The sequence below is a fragment of the Nannobrachium achirus genome, assembly GCF_963921795.1.
Source record: "Nannobrachium achirus genome assembly, chromosome: 10".
Classification (NCBI taxonomy): Eukaryota; Metazoa; Chordata; class Actinopteri; order Myctophiformes; family Myctophidae; genus Nannobrachium; species Nannobrachium achirus.
Window position 1 is genome coordinate 14827340 of NC_137819.1, and position 19526 is coordinate 14846865.

The 19526-nt window shown below is 43.4% G+C and overlaps 1 protein-coding gene across 1 annotated transcript; it reads right to left on the reverse strand.

Annotated features, from left to right (window-relative positions):
* Positions 1 to 102: 102 nt before the first annotated feature.
* Positions 103 to 19526, reverse strand: LOC308293313 (heat shock factor protein 1-like). Its single transcript, XM_080735772.1, has 15 exons — positions 19104 to 19526; positions 15552 to 15660; positions 13081 to 13217; positions 12671 to 12795; positions 11685 to 11760; positions 9498 to 9559; positions 8868 to 8964; positions 7614 to 7729; positions 7372 to 7520; positions 6244 to 6364; positions 4208 to 4261; positions 1962 to 2067; positions 1685 to 1726; positions 1427 to 1466; positions 103 to 867 (listed from the first exon to the last, which is right to left on the reverse strand). The coding sequence occupies exons 1-15, from the start codon at positions 19239 to 19241 to the stop codon at positions 671 to 673; spliced, it is 1569 nt and encodes a 522-aa protein (XP_080591898.1). The 5' UTR covers positions 19242 to 19526; the 3' UTR covers positions 103 to 670.

Consider the following 19526-nt stretch of genomic DNA (forward strand, 5'->3'; position numbering starts at 1 on the left):
TTTTCATGTTTTTTTCAAAAATAGCAGATCTACAAGCTCGCAGCGCGGCACTCGGTGCCGCGCTGTGAGCTTGTATATCTGCTATTTTTCAATAGTTAAAGCATAAAATAATAAATGTGTACCCGTTCTAAATGGGTTAAGAGGGAGTGGCTGTGACCGAAGCGCCGTGGAGTCAGTCTCAGAGTAGTACAAGAGGAGCGTAGCGTCACGCTTTGATCTCGCCGTGACATTCTTGACAACAGTCTGCTGCTCTTCAGCCCCGTCCACCTCCATTGGAACCGAGGCGTTTTCACTCACAGGTAAGTAGACTAAATCACGTCTTTTTTCCCCCTTTTAACGCATTTCACGGGACTCTCCAAGTTAGGCGACATTATTATTCCACGTAATCGTCTCTCGTTAATGTTTCTCGTAAGAATATTGACTTAAATTAACTTGGAGAGGCCCGTGAATGTGTTAAAAGTGGGAAAAAATACGCGATTTAGTCTACTTACCAGCGAGTGAAAATGCCTCGGTTACAATGGAGGTGGACAGGGCTGAAGAGCAGCATACTGTTATATCACAGGAATATCACCTCCATAACGCTAAATAGTGACGTCACGTCCGCTTTTTCCACGCTTACAATGGGAGTCGACGTTAAGTGTCAGAACTCTCTCTCTTCCTAGGGGCGTGGTCAGTCTGCTTGTGCTTCTTCCTGTTCATTGGCCTCCTGGCTGAATATGGGCGTGGCCAGCAGGGAGAGGGTGGGGTCAGGGCTGAAGTAGGACTCCTCCTCCCCCTCCAGCTCCAGCAGCGAGGGCAGGTCCGCCTCCTCGCTGCCCATTGGCTCCGTCGTTACCAGGGGCTGCATGTACTGCACCAGCTGTTTGCCTGGCCAATCACAACACACCAACAGGAGAAAAAAAATCAACCCAAGTTTGAAGTGAGCGGAGGTGCGTGTTAGGGCATTCACCAAATATTCGAATATCAAAGTCACTATTCGACGTTGTTCACCTAAGTCGAATATTCGCTTTTTAAAAAAAAAATATATAGTTTATAAAGATTGGCTAGAAAGGAAGTCATAAGAATGAGTTGTCAATGGTACCTTTTTAGGCCGTGACCCCCAAAATAAACATATTTGAACTGGGGACCCCCACTCTGACAAGCACTTGGAATTGTAGGTATTACATTTAATGTGACTTGGTTCCGCAGATAAATATTGGGAAAATAGCTGATCTACATGCTCACAACGCCTCGCAACGCGAGGCGTTGTGAGCATGTAGATCGGCTATTGTTGTGAGCATGTTCGCCTCTTGCTTACTTAATATTTGACAGTTTGGCCAGTCCAGTCGAATATTCGAATAATTCAAATACTAAAAATCACTATTCGTGAATGCCCTAGTGTGTGTGTGTGTGTGTGTGTGTGCGTGTGTGTGTGTGTGTGTGTTACCTGTTCTATCCTCTGCTCTTGGAGTTAACGGGGACAGCAGCTAGGAGGAGAAAGTCACATCATCACATTTAATAATCTGTTCATGAACACTTTTACATTCAATACATTATATAAATATATATAAAAATCTGACGTTTGGAATACGATGGATCACATCTTTACAATATTATGAAGAGAGAGAGTGTGTGTGTGTGTGTGTGTGTGTGTGTGTGTGTGTGTGTGTGTGTGTGTGTGTGTGTGTGTGTGTGTGTGTCTTACACTCTCCAGGCTGTCCAAGTCAAAGTCTGATGAACTGAAAAACTGTTGTAAAAACAGAAATACAAATTAAAGAAAAAACATTACAAAGCTAAAGGGACCCGATCACACACGCACACACACACACACACACACACACACACACACACACACACACACACACACACACACACACACACACACACACACACACACACACACACACACACACACACACACACACACACACACACACACACACACACACACACACACACACTCACTCACTGAAGGTACGTACATCAAACAGAGGTGTGGAGTCGAAGCTGATGTTTTGAGAGTTCAGAATGGTCTGCAGGTTGTCCAGACTGCCATCGATGTTCTCCAGATGCTCGTTTAACTCTGATCTGTGCACGCAGGCACACGCAGGCACACGCACACACACACACATGCACGCACACAGACACACAGACAGAAAAAAAATGAGATTTACACAACATTAGGAGAATATGTTTGGCAGATACATGACATTTCCTGTTCAGGGTCAGTTTCTTATTGCTCGACAGCAGCTCTGAAACCTGGAAACACACGACATTCAAACGTCGTGTTTGCCACTCATGACTAAGGCGGTGTCCAGACCAGAATGAATTTGGGTGATTTCCGCAGCCTTAAGTCCGATTTGACAAAAGCCTTAAAGACTTAAGTCTGATTTGAAAAAATAATTTAAGTCCGATTTGAAAATTACCCACTGTTCTTCTGGAAAACGTATTACTCTGCCTCTGTAGCAGCTAGAAACACAATTCCCAAACTACTTGATAGCTTACACCTTTGGTTTCATAGAAGAAAATCTGAAAATGTTAAAATATTTTTAGAAAAATGACTGTACTAGATACTGTACATACAGAAATGTGTTCCCGGCCTGAGGGGGTAATCCAAACAAATGTGTACCCGTCCATAAGGAACGTTTAGACCTTTCTAGCCTGGATCCAGCCTGTTTGCTCCGTTCCACATTTTGTATTGTCTCTGCGTATTGTATTGTCTCTGCGTAGAGACAATACAAAATGTGGAACGGAGCAAACAGGCTGGATCCAGGCTAAGACCTTTCTGCCACACGGAGACTTTGCGTCTTGGGTGCCCGAAGACCCACATCTTTGAAACCGGCTCCCAGAGTGACGGCCGGGCTACACCAAGCCTTTTCACAGGCGTCAGTGCGTACGCAGGGCATGCACGTGTTTTGGAAAGATCCAATATATATCAATAATATCGGCTACACCTCACAGATCTCTTTAGTGTAGCCAGGGGCTTTTCGCACACGCACAGACAGCCTTGGTGTAGCCTGGCCATCAATCGATCTGAAGACGGCGCCGGCGCGTCTCCGACGTGTGGACAGCCGAATACGCATAATTCCTGAAGCTATGACTTTGCAGCACAACCTCTTTTCAGTGGTTTTGTTGCGTTCTCAGTGGTTTCATGTTGTAGACATTTGCATTTCTTGAGACGATTCCGTCTGTACAGTGAACAACGTTTTGTAAACGACTCAGTGATAGTCTTTGTGTGTACGGGGCCTAACTGACCTGGAACTGGAAATGTTCATGGCACCTTCTGTGTGTCTATGAAATCATTAACCGCACAGTACATTATCAACTTAAATGTTATGAGCGTGACAGTATTAAGGCTGGACAATACATCGCAAATTCATCGATATTGAGGTATCAACAAACATGCAAGGTATAGACCTACATATCGACGAAGGCGGCTTGAAATTAGGTATTGGTGTACGTATGTGTCTTAACAGACACACTATGCATGCACGTGGCACATGCAAAAAAGCAGTCCATCTGTAACCAGATGTGGTTATTTCAATAAAACCATTGTTGGAAAATGGAAATAAAGCATTTTAATGTCTTTATGTGTACTGTGCAGTGTACAATACATGCATGGATATGCTATTCATTAACTGAGTTAGGCAGGCAGTGGACCTAAAGCAGAAAAACATTAAAAACAATATAATGCCATGGTTTTTAATAATATCGTTGAGTAATATATACATACTGTATATATAATTCACACCTACATTTTTTGACAATATTTGACAACTACTCTGTGTGTGTGTGTGTGTGTGTGTGTGTGTGTGTGTGTGTGTGTGTGTGTGTGTGTGTGTTTGTGTGTGTGTGTGTGTGTGTGTGTGTGTGCGCACACTCTGTGGCGTACTGTGCATGTTAACACATCTGGTGCCAACCCCGAGTTTCCAGAGTTTGGGCCGTTTTTGAAGAAAACATAAAAAACATAATGGCTCCTAAATCATGAATGCCTGAACGGATTTCCAAGCGGATTTTTTTGTTTGAAAGCTGTGAACAGTGTGCATCATCTAGGCATGGGCGTGCACGATCCGTGCACTATAAATTACATGGAAGTCTATGGAGACCATGGCATCGCGGGACATTGAAGAGAAAAAAATCATTGCAACTTAAGTGTTAATTTGACGATGTAAAGTGTGTACCATCAGTGTGTGTGTGTGTGTGTGTGCATGAGTGGCATTCCACTCACATTGGTTTAGACTGGATATGTCCAGCTGGGCTGGACTTCCGATGAGCTAAAACACTAAAATCAAATTGAGTACATTCAGCAGTAACAACATTAGTAGCATTCATAACAATAGTATCACTAGCAGTGTCGTTGTTACTAGTACTATTATTATTCTAAGTAGTGTTGTTAGTATAGTTAGTATTAGTAATACTTATCCATACAGGAAACACATTTACTGTAGTTATAGTGTTACCCATGGTGGAGATGGTAAGTCTCTATGCACAGCACTGACCACAGCCACATCCAAAAGAAATCGGGCCCCTTCCTTTCTTGCTTCACAGGTCTTACCAATAATACTAATGAAGGCTCTGTTCCATTCTGGTCAAACAGAGTCAAGGTGCTGATAGGAATGGCAAAATGGAGATTTTTTCTCAACCGATAACCATAAGGCCTTATCGGTTACCGGTAATTAACCGTTAACCGTTAAGGAAATGTGTTCAAAAATGCGCTATATAAAATACACCCGTTTTTCAATGTGACAGTCTGTTTTGGAAAATCCAATCGGAGCATTTGTTTCCTGATGAACAAGTCAGCGTGCGTGTACGATTCCAAATCAAGCGTTGTAGACTCGCAGTTGCATGCATGCATGGATGATACACAGACATTGGTTTCCAGAAATGTGTGTCCGCAGCACGTATAGTTGCATGGTTGATGACTTGATGTTGCATAGACATTGGTGTACGGGGCTTTTGGTGTGACACATGGCCATGGGTTGCTTTTCTTTTTTCAGTCACCATTAACCGTTAGTGCTTATGTGCAATTTAATTTCTCATCGGTTAAACTTCTGGATTTCGCCCCGTTTAGCACAGATAATAACCTCACAAAAACTTTGCCTAAACCTACCTAACCTCCTGGGAACTATGCCTAAACTTAGCCTCATAACCATGCCCACAGGGGCAAAACACAGGCAAAAGAGTGAGAGAGAGAGTCCACAGTGTTAACATTGTGCGTGTCTGCTCACTGGAAACATTCTGCTATACCAGAGGGTCTCAAAGCGGGGTCCAGGGACCCTCATGGTTCCCAAAGGCCCCTCATGAGTGTGTAACTCTGAGAGTGTACAAGTGGAACCACCCAAATAGACCCCTTTGGGTCCATTTGGACCTTTCAGAGTCATGGAGGTCCTTGAAATTAAAAATCAAACCTTGGTTCGAAGTGAAGCGGTGAATTTTTATTCTATGTGTTCTAGAGCTATGAAATCTGTGTACTAGATCTATACATCCTGTGTCCTAGATCTATACTTTCTATGTGCTTCAGTTCTATATTTGTATGAATTCTGAATGAATTAAGGATTTTATCTGGAAGGCCAAATTGTCATGTGAAGCTTGACCAATCCTCAATCCTGGATGCACGGGACACACATATTCTGGATGTACGGGACAGATAAAACCTGTTCATTCTGGACTGGAATGACCATATATGGACATGTACGGGACACACAAAGCCACTCCTTGGAAGCGGCTTTCACCGCTTCAAGAATGTCTGAGAACGTCTGTGCTTCACTAATTAAATCAGAGCTTCATCAGTATCATTGGTAACCTTTGAAGGAAGTAAGGAAGAGGCCCGATTCTTTCCAATATGGCTGCTGTGCATAGAGCAACTACTAGTTATAGAAATACTTACCGGGCTTGAGGCCAGTCATGGTAATCAATACAGTCAGATAATTATGTTATATTATTACTAGTACAATCTAGGCATTTAGCAGATGCTCTTAACATAGAGACTTACCATAAGCAAGGTAAAACACATACAGCACATCACATGCAGAAAGACAGTGCAGTGCCTCAGTAAACTAGTATCCCAGCAAGAAAAAAGCAAGCCCAAGTAACAAAAGAACAAGAACAAAATGACCACTTTAAGTCTGCGTGGTCGTCATAATTAGGTCAAGTGCTAAGTGCTATGAGTCTGAAGAGGTGAGTTCTCAGTTTACGCCAGAACATTAGGTTAGTAGTAGTGTAGTTAGTGGTAGTAATATAGTAAATAGTAAAAGTAATACATACTTATCAATGCAGGAAACACTAAGGCATTTCTGATTTCGCTTGGCAGGGCTGGGGGCGGGGCTAGGGGCGGGGCTGGGGGCGCAGTCAGATGTGACGAGGGAGCTGGTAGCTGTGCCGGGATCTGCAAGATGAGACAGTGGTTATGTAAATGAGACAGTCGTTATTTAAATGAGACAGTCGTTATGTAAATGTAAATGAGCCTCAGTGCGCCTGGCCAACCAGTCAAAATGTTCTCGTCTGCCCACTTTTCCGCTCCCTCCTTTGTCTCCCACTTGCTGCCTGTACCAACTGCAAAACACTGATAAAACTCCACACTAGCCTCTTCTCCCTTCCCTAAAACACCCTGGACAATGCTCCACACGTCCTAGCCTCTTCTCCCTTCCCTAAAACACCCTGGACAATGCTCCACACGTCCTAGACTCTTCTCCCTTCCCTAAAACACCCTGGACAACGCTCCACACGTCCTAGACTCTTCTCCCTTCCCTAAAACACCCTGGACAACGCTCCACACGTCCTAGACTCTTCTCCCTTCCCTGAAACACCCTGGACAACGCTCCACACGTCCTAGACTCTTCTCCCTTCCATAAAACACCCTGGACAACGCTCCACACATCCTAGACTCTTCTCTCTTCCATAAAACACCCTGGACAACGCTCCACACATCCTAGACTCTTCTCTCTTCCATAAAACACCCTGGACATCGCTCCACACATTCTAGACTTCTCTCCCTTCGCTAAAACACCCCGGACAATGCTCCACACATCCCAGACTCTTCTCCCTTCTCTAAAACACCCCGGACAATGCTCCACACATCCCAGACTCTTCTCCCTTCCCTAAAACACCCTGGACGTCCTAGACTCTTCTCCCTTCCCTAAAACACCCTGGATAACGCTCCACGCGTCCTAGACTCTTATCCCTTCCCTAAAACATCCTGGACAACACTCACATCCTAGTAAGTAAGGACAGTCTTTGTGTATTGCACTTTTCACAGAGAGAACTCACATGCGCTTTACATGCAACAGAAATAAAAACAGCAAGAAGAAACATTCAAAACAAAAACACTAAACTGTTCAACCGCAGACTCTTCTCGCTTCGCTATGGAGATTGTGTGTGCGGTGTGACTCCTACCTGGCACAGGATTGGCTGTAAGGAGGTTGGGGGCGGAGTCATCCTGTAGGATGGAGTTAATGAAGGTGGTGGGAGAGAGGGAGGAGTCTGCAGGAGTGGCAGCTGCATCCTCTTCTACTTCCTCCTTCACATGGACCAATGGGCTGCCTCTGAAACGGAAAGCAGGAAGTGGTACAGTTAGAACGAGCCAATGGTAAACCTAACGACATCACCGTGACAAATCTGATTGGCCGATTACCCACCCTGCTTCTGTCCAATCGGAGGGTATGGGCGAGGGAGAGGGCGGGGCCAGGTCTGTGATGTCAGAGATGATGGGGCCGGACTTCAGAGGACTGTCGGCAGGAAGTAAACTGGAAGTCTACACACACACACGCACACACACACACACACACACGCACACGCACACACACATAATCAGATTACAGATGAAGTGGTGGTGCACTGCACATAGCCAGCGCTAGAACATTTTGGATTGTATTGTATCGCTATAAATTAACAATATCGTCCATGTATCTTATCGTCAACCGTTTTTTGTGATGCGTTATCATATTATATCACAGTTAACATGTATCGTTACATCCCTATACAATATCATTTGTTTTAAATGTTATATTATCCTGAAAACCTTGTATTTCAATATTTCAGCATTTTAAGCTTTTCTTTTTCTTAAATGAATGCCTTGCTTTGTGCACAAACGTACTGAAAACCTACAAGCTTGTAGATCTGCTATTTCCAACGTTTCTGAAACATTTTGGGAGTGAAAGTGGTTAAGTGAGCGTGGGTTTTATACATATTGAACGAATGGCAAAGAATTACCTGTGTGCAACTGTTTTAACTGATTGCTGTGGACATGCAACGGTTGTATCTGATTGCTGTCAACATTATTTTACTTTGCTGTTCTTATGTAATATTTTATGTCTTTTTATATGCCTGTAATTCTGCACCATCGTAAACGAGGGTCTCCCTCATTTTAGGCCTAGCATTATTGAATGCTTTAACCAGTGAAAAATAGCAGATCTACAAGCTCGAGTGCCGCGCTGCGAGCTTGTAGATCTGCTATTTTTGAAAAAGTTGTGAAAATGTGTGCAAATCTTTGAATATATGTATTTTCAAAGCGAACGTTTGTAACTCAAATGTTGCTTCTGGGGGGTCCCTGGAACTAGATATTTTGAGATGGGGGTCCGTGGCCAAATACATATCATTTTGGGGGTCCTTGAAAAGGTTTGAGAAAGACTGACATAGTAGTCTCTCAAGAACAGACTAACTGAGCTCCAGTTGAGTGAAAAGGACCTTTTCTTTGACGATGGCTGGCCAGATTGCTGACATAGTAACATGGATTTTTCAAAAATAGCAGATCTACAAGCTCGCAGCGCGGCACTCGGTGCCAGCTTGTATATCCGCTATTTTTCAATAGTTAAAGCATAAAATAACGATACACAATAATGTGTACCCGTTCTAAATGGGTTAAATAAAGGTTGAATGATGAAGGAACTTACGTTGAAGGCCGGAGACGACTGCACGTGCTCCAAGGAGAACTGACGACTATATTTGGGCAAGGAATGGGTGGAGCTGGAATCACTCAGCATCAGAGGCCTGTAAACAAATTAGGATGAGCAAATGACATCAGACTTTTGTGTAGCAGTTTGTTGTAGTCGTAACTCAAGTAGTCGTAATCGTACTAGTGGCAGTAGTAAGGCCTCACACAATTATTACGTAATCAACATAATGGCAATTATTTGAGAAAACATCAAATATTTTGCTGAATCGTCATAATTGTTTCCACATTAAACTAATAATAATAATACATATGTATCCTTTTGTAAACATTAAAACATGAATCAGTACTATGAAATTATTCAATATATTAGTCGTGTATTTTTATATCGAAGTTATTGTCATCTCTGCCAAGTGTAACATAATTCAATTAAATTATTTGCATGACAATTCATTCAACGTAATATTAATATGACAACCCTAGTAGTAGCAGAAGTAGAAGTGGTTGTTGTAGCAGTAGTCGTAATAACAATGCTAGTAGTAGTGCTATAGCATTAGTAGTCGCAGTATGACTGGTAACAGTGCTAGTAGCATTAGCTATAGTAGTAGTAATAGACTGAGCGTAGACATACATCTTCCTCTTCATTCCAATAACTCTGTTGGACTGAACCAGCGACACCAGGAACTGGATCAACTGGAGGACACACAGACAGAACACTGGATTTAATGACACAATACTATATCTATCATAGATCAGGGGTCTTCAAGGTGTTTCAGGCCAAGGACCACTTGTCTGAGAGAGAGAGACATGAAGCAGGGACCAACACAACACTTTGTATAAAATCGAGTTGCAGATCAAACCTTTCATAGATAGCTTCATATACTTGTTTGACAGGACTGTAATCAGCGTTGATGTTTTTGTTTGCTTGTTTATTTTTTTGTCTCTGAAAGGGGGGGGGGGGGGGGGGGGGAATTGCTAGGGGATTTCTAGCCTGGAGCCAGCCTGTTCGCTCCGTTACACATTTTGTATTGTCTCTACGCATCACAGAGACAAATACAAAATGTGGAACGGAGCGAACAGGCTGGCTCCAGGCTAGGGGATTTCTTTTTGGAGCTGTGTGGAACACAAGCTCCCTATACGTGGCCGTGTGTGTGGCCGTCCGTCCGTCCGTGTCTGTCTGTATGTAGCCTCAAAGTTTGGCACGCTACTCCTCCCACAGTTTTTGCACCACACACTCGCGCCATATGTCAAATCGACCGGCTTACTCGGGAATCGTGTGCTAGTAACTTGCTAAGAGAAAGGTTCTATAGTTTAATTGATATTAATTTATTAGTGAATTAATTTTCCCCATTGACTTATAATGGGAATCGCAAAAACTCACATTCAATTATTTTTCTCTCGCAAACCATAGGGGCTACAGTTTCAAGACTTGGAGAGGAGGTTCATAATGATTTCAAGGATTAAATAAAAAATAATAGTGTCATTTGGCCTCATGGTGGCGCTATAACAGCCCAGTTTACGTTTTGGCCTGTAACTGTTGAACCGTAGGTCGGAAAATTAAAATTATTTTTTCCCTGGATTCCTTGGGTCAAGACGCATCTCCCGATATAGGCCACGCCCATTTGCGCCAGGATAGATTTTCCGCCATCTTGAATTTTCTCCAAAACACACTTTTTGCTCCTTTTCCTGCATATTTTCTTCAAACTAGCCCTTACCCGTTCAAAGATATGAGCTCCAAAATGATGTGCAGTGTGTGGGTTATGGGATGTGCACTGTGCATACAGTATATGAGGGATGGAAAGTAACTTTAACTGGTGCTTGCATGATAATATGTAGGAGCATCAATGTAAGAAATGGCCGTTTCGTTTAATGGCTAACCCCCCCCCCCCGCCCGCCCGCCTGCACACACACACACACACTCCCCCCCCCCCCCCCCGTGTGTGTGTGTGTGTGTGTGTGTGTGTGTGGGTTTGTGTGTGATTGTGCATGGCCTGAACAACAGCGCCCCTCCCTTAACATGTGTGGTCACAAAAGGTACTGTAGGCTAAATAGATATAGATACACCATAAAAATGCTATTATACAGCATACGATTTGTGAAAGTGACAAACGGGCTTCACAGTTATGTCAGGTGTGTTCATATGCTGATGGTGATGCGATTTCAGATTTTTGCTCCAGCCACCGAGGAGAAACGCTGTTTCATACAGACAGACACTCACTCAGACAGACATTCGCAAAATTATAGTATAGATGTCACAAAAATCTGTACACATGATCCTGGGTGACCAGAGAGGTGCTACACACACACACACACACACACACACACACACACACACACACACAGCTCCACTTCGAACAGAGGTTCGATTTTTCTTTTGGTACATAACTTTGTAATGCTACTAATGTTGTTTGGGCTCAACACCATTGTGGGTTAACCGGCCCTTTTTGATGTCACCTTAATTCAAGGGGCAGATGTCAAAAAATACATATATACATTTCTTTTAATTTAAATTATATATGTTTTAAGGGCATGTCTGCACAGCCTTTGCGATCTACTGGTAGATAGCGATCTTCCTTTTGTGCACCCATTGGCCTAAACATTCATCTTCGAACTGTTGAATCTTGGTGGACATCGAATACATGTGTTCCCTGTGGCGATGGGAACTGTTGCAGTTACCAAGTACAGTTACTATTTAATCCATCCTATACAGGAGCATAGAGCACAGAGCATAACTCAAACTCTGCATGTACTTTGGGTGCTCAATATCCCCAGACGGGTACGGTCTAGTGTTATTACATTATGGGACGGACGGTAGTACCTTGCTGACGACTTTCTGTTGCTGAGCGTGTTTCTGTCGGAGACTGGCCACTTCTCTCCACAAGGCCTCGTTCTCACTGGGGGAGACAAAATAAAATAAATAAAACGCACACAGACGCACGCAAGCACACACGCAAAACAGTCTGCTGACAGTCAGATAGATCAGTGGTTCTCAAACTTCTCCATGTCAAGGACCCCCAAATTGAGACTTATTAGCCCGTCCCCATTTGAAAAGATATTCCAGGTACCCCCAGAAGAGAAGATTTTTTTCGAATAATAATAGAATAATTTGGCAAATAAGACGAAGTCTCCGGTAGGAGACTCAAAGAGTTTGAGGTAGGAGACTCAACACGACTAAGAGTTTCAGTTTGAATCTTCTACTGAGCAGCCACACGGTTATCAAAAACATTAATTCAAGGGGTGTGTAATAGGTAGAAAAGAAGTCATTTTCGGGGTGAACAACTCCTTGAAGACATTCAGACCAGTGGCTCCCAAACCTTTTAGCTCAAGACCCAAAAGAGAAATTAGACGTTTCCCCGGGACCCAAACTAGTGAAAATAGCATATCTACAAGTTCACAATCACAACACATGGCTTCATGGTTCGTGCCGCATTGTGAGCTTGCAGATCAGCTATTTTCACTATTTTTTTAAGAAAATGTATTCATATATATATATATATATATATATATATATATATATATATATATATATATATATACGTCACAGTTTTTTTGAGTTTCAGTGAAATTGAGAACGTTGTGCAGTGCGGGCGGGGCAGAACAAGCGGTCGCTTTGATCCACAACAACGACAACGATAACACAACGTCGGCAGGAATGATAGCGCCTCACCCCACGGAGGTTAGGGTTAGGCATAGTTTTACTGAGGTTAAGCTTAGGGTTAGGGTTAGGCATAGTAAGCTAATGGCTAAACACAGCTGACACGCTGAGTTACCCAAACTGACTGTAACATATATATTTGGTCTTACTGTTTCATGGTCATGATCTTGGCGTCGATGTTCTCCTGCTTCCCTTTCATCTGCTGGACGTCGGACAGGATCTTGCTCACGTCGTCTGTGGTCATCCTCAGCTCCTCCTGCTTCACACTGGACACCTGCCAGGGCCATGACAACCCTCAATGCCTTGCTCAAGGAGCACACAGCGAGACGGCAGTCTCTCATCTTCAGATGATGTTCAAGAACGTCTCCGGTTATCACTGTGAGAGACTGTCTGTCTGCCACGGGTTATCACTGTGAGAGTCTGTCTGTCTGCCTGCCACCAGTTATCATACATACTTTCCCTCACGATCAATAAAGGTTTGTCTGTCTGTCTGTCTACACAACAAATTAGTGAGTTGACTTTTAATATTGTGCAGATTAGTAACTTTATAATAACTTACGTTGGTGACTTTGCGTTTGATATTCTCCAGCAGGTGTTCTTGTCCTCGGATGAAATAAGGATGTTGGAATTCTGTGTCGTCTTTTTCTGGTTTCACCAAGCCTCCCTGTTCAATGTGAACCACCTTACGGAACCCATCTGCACACGCACACGCACACGCACACACACACACACACACACAGTGCATATTAAAAACTCATTTACTGCCTATGACTAGTTTGACGAGTTATATAAATGGGTCCACTCTGCCTATGACTAGTATGACGAGTTATCAATTAGCTTTAATAACTATAAAACAAAAAAGTATGATCGCCGATTCGCCGTCCATAGCGCTCTATGGAAGGGCCCTATTCACAAAAACCGGATCCAGATCTTCCAAAACGGAAATGGGGGGGCGGGACAACGACGCCTGTATCCTGTCTGCCGAAATCCCATCCGGTATAATGTTATGCAACACCCACGCTGGGCTCAATCGGTTTCGCTTTGGGAAATGGCAGGCTGTTGGGTTTTGTAGCTTACCGTGACTGGATCGTATTGTGAATGGAATCGGTGAACCATCGCGCAATGGATTCGCGCACGCGCCCACGTTAAAGGTAGGCAAAATCCTGGCGGTGTGGACCCTCAGAAGGGGTCTTAAAATGGGGGTAAATGAGTTAAAGCAAAAAGCCAATAGAGAAGTGGGAGCAACTAGGGGTTCAGAGTCTTGCTCAAGGACTCTTCGACCGCAACTCTGGGGGGAGCCCAGGATCAAACTGGGAACCCTTCGGGAACTTTCCGTGTTCTAAGAGGGCAACTCTACCCCTGAGCCACTGCCTGGGACCCAAACTAGAGAAAAGAACAGATCTACAAGCTCACAACGCGGGTCTTGCCCTCAATCCAAACCTTGATGCTAAATGCCAAGCATGGAGGCACTGAGTCCCATTTTTCAGAGTCTTTGGGATGACCAAATCGAACCCTGACCTCCCAGTCTCAGGGCAGACGTTGAGCTGGGAAAGAGCTCTAGCTCTATGATGATTTGTTTACTGTTGAGAGACTGGGGACCCCCCATGGACACCAATCCACTTCACTGTTGTAAAATCAAGGTAAACCACAAACCTTCTTGCCTTTCTAAAACAGTTACACATATGGCAACAAAATCACATCCCATTGTTCCCCTTTTTTAATAACAATTTCACAACAGCAATAATTCCTAGAAGAAAGCAGTGACTGCGACTGCCAGCACAAACCATTCAATTGCTGTGCAAATGAATCGAAGCCATTCGAAGCTACTGGAGAGTCTTTAAAGTGATTTATAAAGCTTAAAACATTACACACAGGAGTGCTCCTCTAACCATATGTAAAATAACTAAATCTCAAAGTATATTACTTCTAGGACTAAGTAGTCTTGGGAAGTTGGGAACCAATAGGTGTGCCCATAAGTCAGGACGGCCTGGCCATGGGTCAGCCTCTGTGATTTGGAAACTGCAGTAGTTCATGTTGCATTTTTATCATATTTGAATGAATTGTCCAGCCATCACTCACACGAACACACAGGCATTAACCAAAACATTGTCAAATCGACTCTCATCAGGGAAAGTCGAAAGTTGAAGGGAAAAAAAGAGGAAAAAGACATTTTAGACTGTATGCCCACGTGCCTGTTTCATGTAATCAATTCCCCAAATGTGTTATTTTGGGGACTGCTCAGTCTCAGCGCATGTTTCAGTTCATTCGTACATCTTCTCTGTTGCCTGTTGCCTGGTTACTGGTGGGAAGTGTGGTACGCTCCTAGTGAGACATTTGACTTCACCCGGCCGCTGCGACGGACGGCATTGTGCTGAGAACAGCTGACTGAAGGCTACAAGCTTCACTGCTTCACTCATGAGTCATACAGTACAAGTCAGTCACATTGCGTCGCAGATGTGCCCGTTATGAGAGCTTGGAGGTCTGCTATTCTCTGCACTCAACACCGCCGCGGGACGGAGAATAAATTAATTAGGCTCGATCATGGGCTGCAGCTGCTGTGATCATAGATGCGTTGCAGCGCGACACGCTGCGAGCTTGTAGATCGTCTATTTTCAAATAGCCTGGCTGCAGGCCTACCATGTTTTATAATATAATAATTTATATTGAATGTCGGTTGTCAAGAGTAAGACACAGATCTTTAATAAAAGTTGCTCAATTTGAACAGCAGTGTGTCAGTGGGGTCCCCCCCCCCCCCAGTCAATATGATGATGGATCGATTCAACTTCAGCTTTACTGTAAGTCGAGTTGACTTGAAATAAAACTTGAGTCGTTAATGCCCTAACGCTGTGCGCACACGCAAACGCGCGCACACACACACACACACACACACACACACACACACACACACACACACACACACACACACACACACACACACACACACACACACACACACACACACACACACACACACACACACACACACACACACACACACACACACACACACACACACACAGTGCATCTTACACATGTTGAGTTGTCGTACGAAGCTGGCCATGTTGTTGTGTTTGAAGAACTTTGGCAGAACTTCTTTGGAGAACTGACCCTGGTCAAAGACGTGGAAACTGGTTCCATTCTGAAAATACACACAACATATCATACGTACATGTTATACACCTTATATAGAACTCATTGTAAACCCCCACCACCACCACCTCAAACCCTTATATGATAAGAAAAAACACTTTTCAAAACAGGTCTGTCTGTCTGTGTTAACCCATAACATGAATGTGTATTGATTGTCTATGATCTAATTTATGTGCACAAGTTTAAGAGTTTCTAGTACTGTGTTGTTTCTTTCCTACTCTCCTGCCCAGTCTGCCCACTGTTCCTGGATCTAGCCAATATATTGTCTCTAATCTCCCTATTTTCATTGTTTATGTTTTGCGTATTAAAATGAAAGTCCTACTTCATCATACTACAGCAGGTTACTCAAAAGTATCCAACAGCAGTGTGTGCCCGGGTAGCTCAGTCGGTAGAGCTCTCGCCTTTGGACCACAAGGTCATGGGTTTGATTCTGGGCACCGCCAACTCAGCGTATGAGTAGCACGGCTTGGCAAGTCGTGCGGCAAGCACTGGGAGCTGATGGTAGGTGTGACCCTCCACCTCAGCAAAAACCATCTCCCAGGGGTCTAGCGCATTGTAACGGGGACAGACTCCCGCGTGTTACCGGCTGATACTGACAATAAGCCACTCCCGACCTACTTTGTAGGTCTGTCACAATTATCACATGATGACAACAATTATTTTTCATAATCTTTTCCGTGTTGAATAATGTTCATTGTTCATACATTTTCATACATTTTCAAAAATAGAGTAAATAGCCGATCTACAAGCTCACAACGTGTCGCATAGATCACAACGCGTCGCAACGCGACACGTTGTGAGCTTGTCGATCGGCTATTTCCACTATCAATGTTCTTTTTTAAGTATAAAGTTGTCAAACATGTCAGTCATTTCTTTGTATATTTAGGTTATGTGTCATATATGCCACGTGCAACTTCAAAGCCTACAAGCCAATCAGAAATGTAAATCAATAATCGCAATTATTTGAGTGACAATTAATCGTCATGTAAAATGTCATAGCAGATGATAATTCATAGCAGATAACACAACCATGTGACCAGATGAACAGCATGGATGTTTAACCCATTTAGGCCTGAACACATTATGACGCAATATTTTATGCTTTAAATATAAAAAAAATAGCAGATATACAAGCTCACAGCGCGGCACCGAGTGCCGCGCTGCGAGCTTGTAGATCTGCTATTTTTGAAAAATCGTGAAAATTAGAATTTTGACCCGATTCTATAAGTGTCTTTTGAATCCTTCTAAGATTTTTGAAAAAAAAACTATGTTTCTATGTCAGCAATCTAGCCAGCCATCGTCAAAGAAAAGGTCCTTTTCACTTAACTGGAGCTCAGTTAGTCTGTTCTTGAGAGACTACTATGTCAGTGGTTCTCAAACCTTTTCTTGTGAAGGACCCCCAAAATGATATGTATTTGACCACGGACCCCCATCTCAAAATATTTAGTTCCAGGGACCCCCCAGAAGCAAAATTTGAGTTACAAACGTTCGCTTTGAAAGTACATATATTCAAAGATTTGCACACATTTTCATGACTTTTTCAAAAATAGCAGATCTACAAGCTCGCAGCGCGGCACTCGGTGCCGCGCTGTGAGCTTGTATATCTGCTATTTTTCACTGGTTAAAGCATTCAATAATTTCTAGGTCTAAATAAAAATGAACCATTTGGCCAGCTGAACACTAAATGCAGGCCGACACCTGGTCTATTCATTCTGTTGTCAGCTCCATTAGCAGCAGCAGCTGTCTGTCTCTGTCCCCGTCTAAACAATGTCAAGCCCAATTAAAGCGACGGATCTACAAGACGTCAGGGCTTCGCGTGGTGACACGTCGATGTCTTGTAGATCCGTTGTTTTCTGGCCAGCAGCAGCAGTATTTCACAGCATAGATGTTAGCAACATGTGCTGTGCTCGAGTATAATGAATGTTAGCATGTCGTATACACGGCAGCATCAGTGTCTTGGACTACAGAGTAGAGTATAAATGCTAACATGTTAGTACTGTCTCGTTTTCCTCGCTAGCATGGATCAGTGTGTGTGTGTGTGTGTGTGTGTGTGTGTGTGTGTGTGTGTGTGTGTGTGTGTGTGTGCGTGCGTAGTGCAGTTAGGACTTTAGCATCAGTGTGTTTGACACACAAGACTCTCTCAGTAGAAATGTTAGCACCAGTACAGTATGGTGTAGTACAGTATGAGTGTTAGCTTATTTTTTGTTTGTTTGTTTGTTGCCCTTCTGGCCCCCAAACTGTGGAATAAACTCCCTGTCGCACTTAGAACTACAGACCCTACTCCCCCACCTCTTCAGACTCCACCTAAACCCATAGCAGTACTGTAACACTCCCCTTCCCTCAATGATGATCATACATGAAGCTAGATTGCATTTTTAGGTTTTAGACGTATTTTACTGATTAGGTGCGTGGTCAACCTATATTATTGTTTTTTCTAGATTGATATTCCTATGCATTTGTTATATTGTTGTTAATGTACTGACATATTATCTTGCTTATTATAGTGTATTACCTGCTTAGTGTAAGCATGGATTAAAAGTGTCTGCTAAATGCCTAAACTGTAAACTGTAGCCCCAGCCAGACAACTATTCCACTATCTCCAAATGCTATATAGAGCCTGGAACTACACCTCCCGAAATCCCAGTAATGGAAGCTGGCATTTCTATTTCTGCAAAGCATCAGGCCATACACTTAGATGATTTTAATTTATGTTAGGGCAGAGTCACAGGCAGTCACAGGACTCCAGTTATAAACAAGAGCATGCTAGCATGTGTGTTGTTTAACTTACAGGACCCCAGTTATAAATATTAGCATGTGTGTGTTATTAATACTCACGGTATAATATGGGTTAGCATGATTAGCATGTGTAAGGTTTTACTTACAGCATTGGTTCTCAAAGTGGGGTCTGGGGACCCCCAGGGGTCCTTGAGGGAGTTCCAGGGGGCCCCCAGCTAAATGATAGGAACCAAATGGACCCTTATTATGTATATATAACTCAGAGAGTGTACAAACAAGCCACTGACTCTCACAATTAAATTAACCTAAGATAGAAATGCCATTAAATGGGGGTTCCCTTAGCCTAATGCATGTCAAACTGGGGGGTCCTTGAAATCAAAATGGGATAGAATCACTTCTCTTATGGGGGTCCGCGGGCCAATAAACATCAATTTGGGGGTCCTTGCCACGTAGAAAGAACAATTGTCTTACAGAACTCCAGTTATAATAAGTCCTAGCATAGTAGCATGTCTGTTATTACACTCACAGGACTCCAGTCATTTGACAACAAGCACGCAAGCATCAGTGTGTTATTTTAGTTGTTGTAGTATCAGTGTGTTGTCGTACAGTTAATCGTTAGCATGCTAGCATTCCTATAGTTGTTGTAGTAGACAGTTTGGTTAGCATGTGGGTGTAGTAGTAAGTAGTGTGACTCACGGGGCTCCAGCAGATGAGCTGGTCCGTGTGGGGGTCCTCCACCAGGGTCCACAGCTTGGTGAGGAAGGCTGGCACGTTGCTGCTGCCACCACCAGAGCCCACATTCACGCTGTTGACGTTGTTACTGCTCAGCTCCATCCTCCTTTGGTAACAACGACACTTGCTAACGATGCTAACGTTAGCCACACGCACACACTTCCAAATAATAACAACTACTAACACTCCCCCCCCACACACACAAAACAACACAAATAAACAAAATGTCCGACGCGTTATCCTTAAAAAGAAAACTGTAAAAGAACAACAACGACTTGCTGTGTTTGTTGGGAGGAGCGTTGAAACGGACCCAGTGTGAATGATAGTTTAGTTATGAAAACATTTCGTGCTGTTGGGAGGAGAGAAATAAAAACGTTGCGAGTGCAG

What these genes read in the sequence shown, in the direction of transcription:
- LOC308293313 (XM_080735772.1), bottom strand. Translation starts at nt 19,241, where the DNA reads ATGGAGCTGAGCAGTAACAACGTCAACAGCGTGAATGTGGGCTCTGGT. An exon ending in AAGATCATGACCATGAAACA is followed by an intron (nt 11,761 to 12,670) that starts GTAAGACCAAAT and finishes TGTCTCCCCCAG; the next exon opens with TGAGAACGAGGCCTTGTGGA. An exon ending in ACTCCACACCTCTGTTTGAT is followed by an intron (nt 1,727 to 1,961) that starts GTACGTACCTTC and finishes TTTTTACAACAG; the next exon opens with TTTTTCAGTTCATCAGACTT.